At 43.4% G+C, this 12,720-nt stretch overlaps 1 protein-coding gene across 5 annotated transcripts in view; it reads left to right on the forward strand.

Moving 5' to 3' along the window:
- Window positions 1-12,720, forward strand: part of DAB1 (DAB adaptor protein 1) — a 424,515-nt gene that overhangs the window by 271,341 nt on the left and 140,454 nt on the right. For all 5 annotated transcript variants that reach the window (XM_082357648.1, XM_082357650.1, XM_082357651.1 and 2 more), the window contains exon 4: window positions 6,638-6,736. In XM_082357648.1, coding sequence (XP_082213774.1) covers window positions 6,638-6,736 — 99 coding nt within the window. The remainder of the gene's footprint in view (window positions 1-6,637; window positions 6,737-12,720) is intronic.

A 12,720-nucleotide genomic window follows, 5' to 3' on the forward strand; every position in this document is an offset into this window, starting at 1 on the left:
CCTGTAGTATAGCTGTAGGAATCATTCTTTTTAAAAACTCTTAATTTTCTAAACTGTGTATCATTCCTTTCTTTTTTTTTTTTTTAGCTGTTACACAGCAAACTTTATTTTAATAGTTATTAATCTACTACAAGGCCTACTAGAAAAAAGTATAAAAGACATTAAAATCATGAGTTCACAGATTGTCTACTTGGAAGAGGTTAATGTATCCTTTTATAAAAAATAATTAAGCAGGACTTCCCTGGTGGTGCAGTGGATAAGACTCCACGCTCCCAATGCAGGGGGCCCAGGTTTGATCCCCGGTCAGGGAACTAGATCCCACGTGCATGCCGCAACTAAGAGTTCGCGTGCCGCAACTAAGAGTTCGCGTGCCGCAACTGAGACCTGATGCAACCAAATAAATAAATATTTAAAAATAAAAATAATAATAATAATTAAGCAATGTTATAAGATTTTAGGACAGTCCAGTAATGAGCCCCCTTCTTCTGCCAAGTTCAAGTCCGAGTGATAAATACACAAAGGAGTCCAACAGGAAGAATTCTAAATTCCAGCTTCATGACTGATAAATGCTGGTCTGGAGGATGTGACGTAGACACACAGCCACAGGGCATCCTTGAAAGAGACAGGCCATTCCACTTGGTTTGTGGGGCAGTTGGATAACTGCAGCGCTCCATGTTCACGCACCCTGACCCCTGCTCTGCCCCAGAGCAGAACTGTGATTCACGCGTGAGGTCAGACCAGAACGCAGCCTCTCTACCAGCGGGTAGACTGCAGAGAGAGAACCCAGAAAGACTGAGCCAAGGAGACCCTAGTCAAGAATGGGGATAAAGGCCTGGATCTTGATTCTTGCTGAAGTTGCTCCTTACTGAGTATGAGGACAGGCAAATGGAGATTTGCTTTTGACAAATATTAATTGAAAGACATCAAGAAGCTCTCCAGTGGCCTGGTTCTCACCCAGAGCCGCAAGTCTGCTGAGAACAAGAAAGAGGCTGGTGCATCTCCCCCCAGCATCCTGGTAGATAGCGTTCAGCAGGCATGGGTCACGGAGCACCTCACTGACAGCTGCCTTCTTAGAAGCATGGAGGTCTCAGCGTATGTGAGACAGGAGTTGGCCTGTGTGCCCTGAAGTTCTCCCTCAGGATTAACACTGGGCCAGGCTAGCTGTACCAGGCCTGGCCAGGATTGCCGACCTTGTGTGTGGGGGGTGGGGGTGGGGCGTGTTACCTGCAGTGAAGTGCCCCATCTGTCACCCCTTATAACTGTGAGGTCCCCAAAGCTCTGGAGAGTTGGTCCAACCAAAACACGCTCCTGTCAAATGCTCTGAACTTGTTGACGGTTCTTGGTTCCCAGACAATTGTCTTTCGTTATTTGCAAGTTGCAGAGAAGAATGTTGACATTTCTGTTCCCAGTAGTGTTTCTTTAAGAAACACAGAAACATAAATGATCGATTCTCCATTTGGCCACTTGCCCAGGAAGGAAAGGCAAAGAAGTACAAAATGCCTGTTAGCCTTGCAAAAGGCCCACTTGTTCATGTCAGGCCATAGGAGAAAATTTTTTTTTTAATCTGTTTTTCTTTGCTAGGCTGTCTGAAGCTGGTGCCTCTTCCTGTTTTAGAGAGTTTTCTCTTGGATTATAGAGATTTAAGAGGGGACTCATAATGTGAGTATGAGTGAGCCATTGCCCGTCCACCAGCGAAGCCACATTGTCATTGTATTTTAATTTAGTCAACAACACACTTTTACGTATATTATCTCTTTTGCTCTTATGAGGTAGCTGTTAGCCTCCCTGTTTTGTAAATAAGAAATCTGAGGCTCACGAAGTTATAGGATTTGCCCCAGAACCTTCATTTAATCTGGGATAAGCCCAGAATTCAAGCCTGTATCTCCAGATGCCCAGTGTTTGATAAGATACAGTTTAGTGCTTCGTTCTATTCTGTTTTGTATCTGCGTTGAATCTATCCTGGTTCCCCAACTAGAGTTTAAGCTCCTACCAGTAAGCTACATAGCCCCACATCATTGACTTCCAAAGCAGTCAACTTTCAGAGGTATCGGGCAAAATGATGGTGGTTGAAGCTATGGGAGAGATGGGCTGATTACAGAGCTCTAAGTAAATCTATTAGTCAGGGTCCTGTAAGAAACACCCAGCCCGACTAGGCCAGATGAGGATACTTTAATGCAGGAGCGACATACAAAGGTTAGGCAAGGTTAAGGTAGCAAACAAGAGCTGGTGAGGCACTGGAAACTAAAAACAGTGGGAAGCTGTTACCATCCTAGGATGAGATCTATTTACTGGAACCCAGGGAGGGCGAGATTGAGGACAAAGTCCCTTCCCTCGCCAAGCAAAAATAAGCTACTCCTGGAGATTGTAGAACAAGGATGGGAAGGAGGCTGGATGAAATGCCCTGACCTCTCTCCTTCCACGCTCTGATCTCCTGTCTGTGCCTTCCTGAGTGGAATCCAGAGGGCAGGAAGCTCAGAGGACCTGGCAATGCAGACCTCAGGGGCCAGTCTCTGGGCACAAAGCAGGGCAGAGGAGGATATTTGTATTCTCCTTCTTACCTCGGAAAAGTGAAACTTAGGATGAGTTTTCCCCCAAAGATCTACAACTGATAACCAGTAGGGCTGAGATTGGAGACCAGGTTTAGTTCATGGAGCTTTCTGGAATAGCATTCTAGGTTTTCAGCTATTCAGGTTGCACACCTGCTTGACGTGTTCCCTGGAGATCACCGTCATCCCACCATGTGCATACACCCTGCTGGGTGAGGTTTCTCAGAGTCCTTTCCTGTGCATCATCTTATTGGATTCTCACGGCAACCCCTGAGCTGGACAGGGCAGGCTATCAACCCTGCCTGGCGTGCCTGACCGCTTCCCTGTGTATAAAATCCTCCAGCAAGATGCTGCCTCTGTGTGACTCCCTTAGGGACACCTGCATCAGTCATTCCATACAGTGCCCAGCACATGGCATTGCTTCATAGAATCAGTATTAGCATTAGAGGTGATGGTCACGGTCATTTGCTGAGCTCTCCTTGCACGCTGCACCCCATGCTAGGTGTGGTATGTGCACGCTTCACTCTTAGAAGTAAGAAGTATTCTCATTTTAGAGTTCTCCTTCACTACTGAGTTTGGAAGCTGGTAGTTCCATCTTTTTTTCATCCATGCCTCCCCAAAGAGCCCTTCCAGAGGGTTATAATAGAAGGAACCCTAACACTGGAATTCGAAAGGTCACTGTTTGAATTCCCTCTATATGTCTTCTTAGTTCCTTGAGGTTTGGGGTGTTCACTTGGCCCCCCGATCTTATGTTTGGTCATTTGTAAAATAAGGGATATAATTTTTCTTCCCAGGCATGTGGGATGGGCTGAATTATATGACGTATAAGAGAACTCCTACCATTTGGTAGGTACCCAAGAAAACATCTGACTCCTTCATTTCCAGGTTGCCAACAGTGACTTTGTAGGTCAGGTGGCTAATATTAGGCACAGAAACCCCAAAAGACACCTACATCCATAGCTTCCGATTCCCCAGCCAGCCCTGTCCCTTGGCCCTTCGTCACTTCTACATAACAGCACTGAATCATCTGTGGGGAGGTGAGCCCCTGCAGCGTGCTGGCTGGTGGCAGGCTTGCTTGGACTTCATGCAGTTTTTCAGGGCTTAACTCAGGGTCCTGTCTCTCAACATGCCTGATAAAATTGGAGTTTTATTTCCCCAAGGATCACACCATGTGGATCATCCTTCTCTCTTGCATTTGTCCTGGGAAGCTGTACCATCAGCAGCCCCAAGCAGAAGTGCTCCTGAAACATGCACGCTGGCTCTTTCCATCCCTCTTTAGCTGCAGCCGCCTTCTGCCAGGGAGTTCTTTGATAGCCACTTGGTCAGCGGCACTATGTGCTGGGAATTAGCACAATTTGATGTTGTTGTAATTCTAAGAGCTAGGGGTTGTTAGGACCATCTTGGAGATGGGGACCTTAAAGCTACTCTTCTTGACCAAAGGTGCAAGCCTCTCCCCACCACGAGCTGTGATGTCTTCATGTTGGGAGGACTTAAACAAGAAAGAGAGGCTCCCTGCTCTTTGACACAGTCCTTTCAATGCTTCCATTTATAATGGGGCTTCCATTATGATGGCGCTACTTCTTGTTCTCTCTTTTGCGTAGACGTGGATAGTGAAGTTGAAGGTTAGGCTGTGTAGGGATGGCAGCATCAGTTATTTTACTCCAAATCCAGCCAGGAACACAGATTTCAAATCAAGTTTTCATAGGTTCAAAGCCTGGCTTGTTCATTACCCAAGTGAGGGGAAAGTCACTTCACTTTTTTGAGTGCCTTTTTTATTCCAGGCTCCATTCTCGACACTGGGCGTGTTGAATGAATAAAACAAAGTTCTGTGCCCAGTTGAGCTTTTGTTCTGTTGGGCAAAGGCAGACAGTCAACAAATGAATATACAATATACCAGTGGGTACGACGAGGACAAAAGATGCAGGGGGAAAGAATGGGATGCAGTTTGGTATGGAGAGTGGAGGGGTCAGAGGCCGTATCTCTGATCAGGTGACATTGAAGAGAAATGAGAACTACCCCTGGGATTGCAAAGACATACTTTGACCCTTCTCCCATGTCCTTAAAACCATCCCTCAGTGAATTTATGGGAAAGCAAGCAGCACGCTGAGGAACCTAGAAGCCTTTGAACAAGAGGAAGGGTTAAAGAGACAGGAGACTTCGCTTTGGGGTGAGTCACTCTCTTTAACTATTTAGAGGACAGTCATTGGAGGAGGAATCTTATGTCAGTGAGTACCATCCCTGAAGGGTCAAAAGAGGAACACTGGGTAGGGTTGCAGGAAAGAGATCTGGGCTCGCTAGAAAGAAGACACACGTAAAGGAATAATAACTGCCCCCTGCACCAAGAGTCTTGAGAGTGGACCTGTGGTCTCAGCTTTCTCACCAGCTCTCTGTACCATCTTGGGACTGTCCACCCAGCTTTTCGGGCATCAGTTTTCTCGTCTGTTGGTAGAGAAACTTGGACTGATTAGTCTGAAGGTTTTCTCTGACTTCAACATTCTGTACATCCACATGTCAGAGGTGCTTGAGAATGAATGGGAGACTCCTGAGGGAGTGAATTTCCTACTGCTAGGTACCAAACAGGAACTGGACCACGAACACTAAGGGGCAGTCATTCATTTACTAGAAGAAATTAATTTTTATGACATCCCTACAGTGTACCAGGTGTCGTGCTAGGTACTGTCCATAAGTTTTCATTTAATCCTCTCAGTCATGCGAGAGAAGTATTTACACTTGAGGAAGTAGAGTTGAGAGTTAAGTCATTTGTCCAAGATCACAGCCAGGAGTATAATCCAGATGTTTCCATTCCGCAGACTATTTCCAGTACCCAAAGGGAGAATAATCACACAACCTCAAGGGAGTGCCCTTTCCTTGTGCCTCTGGTCATACCTCTCACTCTATTTGCTGAAGACTGAGGTCGAGAACACGCTGTTCTGAGAACAGCACAAAGGACTTTTATCTCTTGGAAGTATGAAATCATGATGACTTTAGACTTTTCGACTCCTAAAGAAGTCCAGAATGATAACTGTTGAGAATTGGGCTTACTCACCCTCTGTGGAGGCTAATAGGGATGAAGGGGCTGGAAGCCTCAAAACTTCGAATGCAGAGTCTGCAACAGCCCTGGAGCGTAAATCCCTTGAATGTCCTCATCCTCTGACTTGTACCCTAATATGATGCCCATGCTTGCCTGTAATTGGCCACCACAGAGGCTGATTTAAAAAGCAAGTGTCTTTACTCTTAACTTGTATAATATCAACTTTGGCGAGGACTCTTGATAGCACATTCATGTAACAATAATTTCCTGAGTGTCTCCTGACCTCCAGGGACAGTCCAGGGACTGTCCTGGGTACGAGGAAGAGAGCAGTGAACAGAGTAACATACCTACCTTTTGTGGCATCTACCTTCTAATTGACTTATACACATATCTTCAGTTTACAAAAAATTTGGAAAAGTGGGGAAACATTTTTGAGAAGTGGAATGCACTTGGTAGGTACTTTCCTTGAAAGCACAGGAATGATTGGAAAAATGGTAGAAGAACATACAAAATGTGTGGGTAAAAACTGCAAACCTTAGACATATGACCATCACATTTTTCCAAACAAAATTGAGACATGCAGTCTGGCAATATTTTTTCTTTTCTTTCTGATCTCTAAAATGAATTCATATGAAAACTTTTTCCAGAAGTATAAAATTAAAATCACATTTAGGAATGTATTCCATGACTCATCTTTATTTAAAAGGTTAAAACCATATCTAATACAGAACCCAACAAGAGGAACATATTCTGTTTATCCTGGGGTCTCAAATTCTGAGCTGAGCATCTAGGCACAAAGTAGGCACTCTGTAAATCTTGGTTCGTCCAATGAATACATGTTCAAATATCTATTTCTACAGTTTTCGAGCAGTGAGGACAAGTATTACCCTAAAACAACAAGAAAATGCAAGCCCGTCGGGAAAGGCAGCATGGAAGTGGGGAGGGAATGGAGTGTGCATGATTGGTGGCTTCGGTTCATGATATCTGACATGCCTTTGGGACCGGAGGGAATTTTCAAATGAAAACACTAAAGTAAAAACCACATCCTTCCTTTCAACAGGGCGTTGTTGCTGGCGCTCGTTCCAAAGGAGAACACAAACAGAAAATCTTTTTAACCATCTCCTTTGGAGGAATCAAAATCTTTGATGAGAAGACAGGGGTAAGTAAAAGAATCACATGGCATGGTGAAATTGAATCCACTGACAGATGTGCCCTTAAAAGCCTCTACTCTCTGGGCAGGGATATCAAACAAGCATAAAAACAGATAAAGCAACTGACAAACTTGATCAACTGTGATTGTCCATCAAAGGGAGGCTCTTCCCTGACTTGGCCACAGTGTGACTGCACCAACACAGTGTGACTGTGTTTCTTACAGTGTAATTGGGATAAAAGTGTCACACAGTCCTGGTAATGCAATAGGGAGATTGATGTGCTTTGAAGAGCGGTGGGTAATGTGACAGTTTAAGTTAAATTTCTTTGTGTGCTGGCAACTTTAATGACATGCATCCTAGAGGGAGACGCACGGGGGTCATTTGACTTGGTCAAAGCATCCAGACTCTCTTGAGTTGAACCTGTGACACCTTGCAATTGCTGTCATCAAAAAGAATAAATGGAGTTTTCAATCTTGAAAAAAATCTATCACTCCATGATCAGGAAATGTAAGGGCTGATCTGTTTGTTAAACCCACTGAAGTAGTGGTTTGTATTTTCATCAACCTCCTGGCAGCAGTTAGCTCCCAGCTTCATCCCCAGGACTTGCCTTGCATTGTTGGCCTTGTTCATTGATGGTAAGGGAAAAACAGAAAAGGGTTCTGTTCTTTGATCTGTTTTGTCCAGAGAGCAAGAGTCAAATGGACATGTTTTCCTTTTATTCATTCAATGCTTTATATAGCTTCTAACACAGCTCCACCTATATCACCTCCTTTGAACTTCACAGGTAATTTGTCAAGCACTGTATAAACAATACTCAACTAGCCAAGTTACCTAACTTTGTCATTTTGCATTATAATTTTCTCGCCTTTGTTCTGACTCATATTAGGATACCAGTGGGTAGTAGGATGATAATTTAACAGTAAAAAATGGATTTTCTTGAAGAAAAGTTATGCCTGAATAATAATAGCACAGACATTTGTACACCCATGTTCATAGCAGCATTATTCACAATGGCCAAAAGGTAGAAGCAACCCAACTGTCCATCTATGGATGAATGGATAGACAAAATATGGTGTGTGTGTGTGTGTGTGTGTGTGTGTGTGTGTGTGTGTGTGTAATGGAATATTATTAAGCAGTAAAAAGGAAGTTCTGACCTATGCTACAACATGGAAGACATTATGCAAAGTAAAAAAAGCCAGTCACACATAGACAAATTGAGTAGGATTCCACTTAAATGAGGTATCTAGAGGAGTCAGATTCACAGAGACAGAAAGTAGAATGGTGGTTGACTGGGCCTGGGGGGAGGGGTGATAAAGAGTTAGTGTTTAATGAGTACAGAGTTAAAGGTCTGGGGAGAGGGAAACAGTGCTGGTGATGGATGGCTGTGATGGCTGCTCAACAATATGAATGTACTTTATGCCACTGAACTGTGCACTTAAAAATGGTTACAATGGTAAATTTTATGTTATGTATATATTACCACAATAAAAAAATCTAGTAGTAATAATTACCGTTTGTTGAGTACACACTAGGTACATATTAGTCACTTTGCATACATTATTCAGTTTTGTCCTCACAAGGGTCCTATGAGAGAGTAATAATAACAGGTACTGCATCAAGCACATAGTATGTTCCACTCATTGTTGTACGCCCTTTAGAAGTACCAATCCATTTAATCCTTACAACAACCCTATGAGTAGATAGTGCTGTTATCTCCATTTTATAGTTGAAGATATTAAGGAGAGAAAAGGATATGTAACTTGCTGGAAGTAGGTGGTGGTGGAGACAGGATTACAACCTAGGCGGTCTGGCTTATGAGTCCAACCACAATGTCTGTTATCTCTCAGGGTAAGTGACCTTCTCAGGTTCATCCAGCATGTAGGAGGCAGAGCTGGGATTTAGCCTCCAGTTGACCTGAGTCAAAAATCAAAGCAATTGGGCTTCCCTGGTGGCGCAATGGTTGAGAATCTGTCTGCCAACGCAGGGGACACGGGTTCGAGCCCTGGTCCGGGAAGATCCCACGTGCTGTGGAGCAACTAGGCCCGTGAGCCACAACTACTGAGCCTGCGCGTCTGGAGCCTGTGCTCCCAACAAGAGAGACCGCGATAGTGAGAGGCCCGTGCACCGTGATGAAGAGTGGCCCCCGCTTGCCGCAACTAGAGAAAGCCCTCGCACAGAAACGAAGACCCAACACAGCCAAAAATAAATAAATAAATAAATAAATAAATAAAAATTTTTTAAAAATTGCTTAAAAAAAAAAAATCAAAGCAATTGACCTCTATGTTATAGGAAAGGTGGACCTACTTGGGGATGCCTTGGTAAAGGGAATTTAGAATGAGGGCACAAGCATCAGTAGTCAATGAGCTTGAAGGCAGCAAGATTAAGAGCCTAATGTAAGCCTCTTCTGCTTGAATAAAAGTATGGTTCCTAAAACTAGGGAAGATTTTCCTTTTCCTGGGCAGACTATAGTTTGGAGACCTGTGCTCAGTTCTGAACCTCACATTTTAGAAAAGATATAGTCGAATCAAAGTATATCCTGATGAGGGGACCAGGGCAGTTGGGGGAGTGAAAACTACGCTGGGCCAACACTTCTGAACACAGATGTGGCCACGTGGGATCCTGGGTAACACACAGGAGGCAGAGAGCTTTGGGCTTGTAGAAACTTGGGGGATATCATTGACCCCTTAGCATCCTTCATGGTAGGGATCCAAGGAGCGTGGATCAAGCCTAACTGAGAGATGCTTTCACAAGGATTTATATGCCCAATATACGTCATCATCTCTAGTCTCTTCCCAAGTCCATGCCTGCCCATCACATGACACTGACATCATATCACCAAAGGGACTGGAGTAAAGCAGAGTATCAGATATTTTATTTTGTCTAGGGCCATGTTTTTGGCTTTGCTATTCCATCATGTACCCTACCATCAAATAGTTCTCATCACCAAACTTTAACTAATGAGAAGAGGCAGTTTATATTCTTTACCTTTCTCTAAATCCTCACTCAAGGGTGGTTAATGTGGCCCCAAAGAAAGATACCACCAAACCTTATAATGTGATTTTTTGATTCTTTATCTGGACACAGAGCAGCAGTAAAGTCATTATTTCAGCTCAAAGCCATTTGGCTTTGTTGAAAAAATGTCATCTCCTAGTGGAGAATCGGGATGAAGGCAGAGTTAAATGTTTTCTGTCTGGCCTAGTCTACTCCAGTTCTGTTTGATTAACCTTAGGCCCTGTATCATTGGGCTTCTGCTACCCTAGCTTGTTAATTTGTCTCAACACAAGCCTGGGGAAAACTGGTGGAGAGAATCGAACGTTTAAGCCTGAAGTAGAGAGGATGGTGGGAACAAGGCACTCCATATTAATAGCGTTCATCTCTCCAAAGAGTTGTCTAGTAGAAAAAGAAGGTGACTTGTTCTGTGTGACTCAAGGGACAGAACCAAGACCAGGTGATAGAAGTTTCTGGGAAGCAGTTTCAGTTTATGAGGAAGAAGAATTTCCTGCAAGTCAGAGCTGTTCAGCATGTAGATGGACCACCTTCTGTGCAAGGGAGTTCACCAGCCCTAGGAGGATTCAAGCAACAGTCATATTATGGGGATATTTTGGAAGGAAGTCAAGTAGAAGATGAGATGTTGACCAAAGTCACATCTTTGGGGAATCACCAAAGTTGATTCCTCAGACTAGTTTAATAGTCTGTTTCTCCCTTAAACTCAACCCCTATCGATGTGATTTATCTTCAGATAAATGGAGGTTTTCCAAAACCTCCATTGGAGATTATGAGCAGGAACAGTTTACTGAACCTTTGTTGTTGCACAGCAGGGGACCGGCTGAATTATGCAGGATAAGAGTCTAAGTGAAGTGTTTTGTCCTACATATCAAAGAAATGGAAAACTGGGTCTTTGTCATTTGGAATGACAAATTTTAGTTGTTTATCATGTCTAAAGTATTCCTGCTCCAGCTTGGCTGCACTATTTTTTTCAAAACCAAGAAAAGAAACATTAGCAGAACGTGACAATAGCTACAATTTTAAAAATCCAAAAGCTGTCAGAAGCGTTTTGATCCCAATTAAAGAGACCCTTTGCAGCAATTTACACCTTGTCTTGAATTTCAAAGGGTTCTTGATCCCAAACCTTATGTGAGTAAATTTTATTATTAGTATGTTGCAGGAAATAAATCAATATCAAAAGCTGTTCATATGTTCAGGTATCTAGGTATTGCTAATATGTCAAAAGGATCAGTGAGAATGCAGAATATGTCATAAATGAACTCATTGTTACTAGTAATAGTAGGAGCAGTAGCACTCGCAGTAGAAATGGTTTCATGTCAGTATGTTACTAGGTCCTCACATCAGACCAGTGGACACCAAGGCAGGAGTGATGTCATCTTCATTTCACAAGTAAGGAAACTGAGATTCTGGGAGTGTTCCTGACTTGGCTGGAGACTCAGATCAGACCTTCCAACCCCAAATCCTATGTCTTTCCAGGGAAACTCACTAGCTTTCTTCTCTCCCTGCTTATAATTTTATTCCATAGAATTATTATAATTTGTGCCATTAAAAAATCAGAAATATTGGGACTTTCCTGGTGGTTCAGTGGTTAAGAATCTGCCTGCCAATGCAGGGGACACGGGTTGAGCCCTGGTCTGGGAAGATTCCACATGCCGCGGAGCAACTAAGACCGTGCACCACAACTACTGAGCCTGTGCTCTAGAGCCCATGAGCCACAACTACTGAGCCCGCATGCCGCAACTACTGAAGCCGCCCGCCTAGAGCCCGTGCTCCGCAACAAAGAGAAGCCACCACAATGAGAAGCCCACGCACCGCAACAAAGAGTAGCCCCCGCTCACCGCAACTAGAGAAAGCCCATGCGCGGCAACGAAGACCCAACACAGCCAAAAATAAATAAATAAATAACTTTTAAAAAATCATAAATATTTCAGGAGCCTAAAGACGAGTCTGTTTCTCAGGATAGAGGGCAGTGGTCTGTATCAACTTTTCCAGATAATGCAACATCTTGTTGCCACAATCACAGATGGGTTTTGCATGTTCATTTAGTTTAGCCAACACTGATTTGGCACTATTATTTGCACCATTCTAAGTACATTATAGCAATTCTATGAAGTAAATGCTATTATCATCACTATTTTACAGATGAGAAAACTGAGGTCCAAATAATTAATTACACAGCTCTCAAGTGGCAGAGCTGAGATTCAAACCCAGGTAGTCTCATCCAGAGTACTTAATGCTAGTAATATATCACACCTTTCTTAGTGTGTTTGGGCTGCTATAACAAAAATACTATAAACTAGGTGGCTTATAAACAGCAAATGTTTATTTCACAGTCCTAGAGGCTGGAAAGTCCAGGATCATAGCCCCAGGATTTGGTGTCTGGTGAGAGCCCACTTCCTCATAGATGGTGCCTTTTTCTGTGTCCTCTTATGATGCAAGGGGGAGAGGGGGAGGATGCTTACTAGGGCCTCTTTTATAAGAGCACTAATCCCATGTATAAGGGCTCCACCCTCATGACCTAATAAGCTCTCAAAGGCCCCACCTCCTAATACCATCACCTTGAGGGTTAGAATTTCAGCATATGAAATTTGAGGGAATATAAACATTTCAGACCATAGCAATATCAAAGTTTATAAATGATTTCCTTTTATATGTATTAGAGCAGATTCAATATTATCCCTGTCTTCCTGTCACCATTATTCACTTTCATTTTAATGAGCTTTCCTGAGTGAAGATAAAAGAGGTGGAGTTAGCACTGGGACTGTCTTGTGGATAGAATGTTGGCAGTGTAACCAGTACATGGTCAGGCAAGAGCATATCGGATGCCTGTTTTACGCCACATGATTATCTGTTTCCTGAGGATTCAAAGATGAAGAAGATGTGTCCTTGCCCCTGCGGTGTTCACAGTCTGGTGGTGAAACCAGACTCACAAAATGAACTGACAGCTGCTGAGACACAGGTGTGAATGGAGTTGTCGGTACTCAGG

Source organism: Balaenoptera borealis (genome assembly GCF_965194805.1).
Source record: "Balaenoptera borealis genome assembly, chromosome: 1".
Taxonomy (NCBI): Eukaryota; Metazoa; Chordata; class Mammalia; order Artiodactyla; family Balaenopteridae; genus Balaenoptera; species Balaenoptera borealis.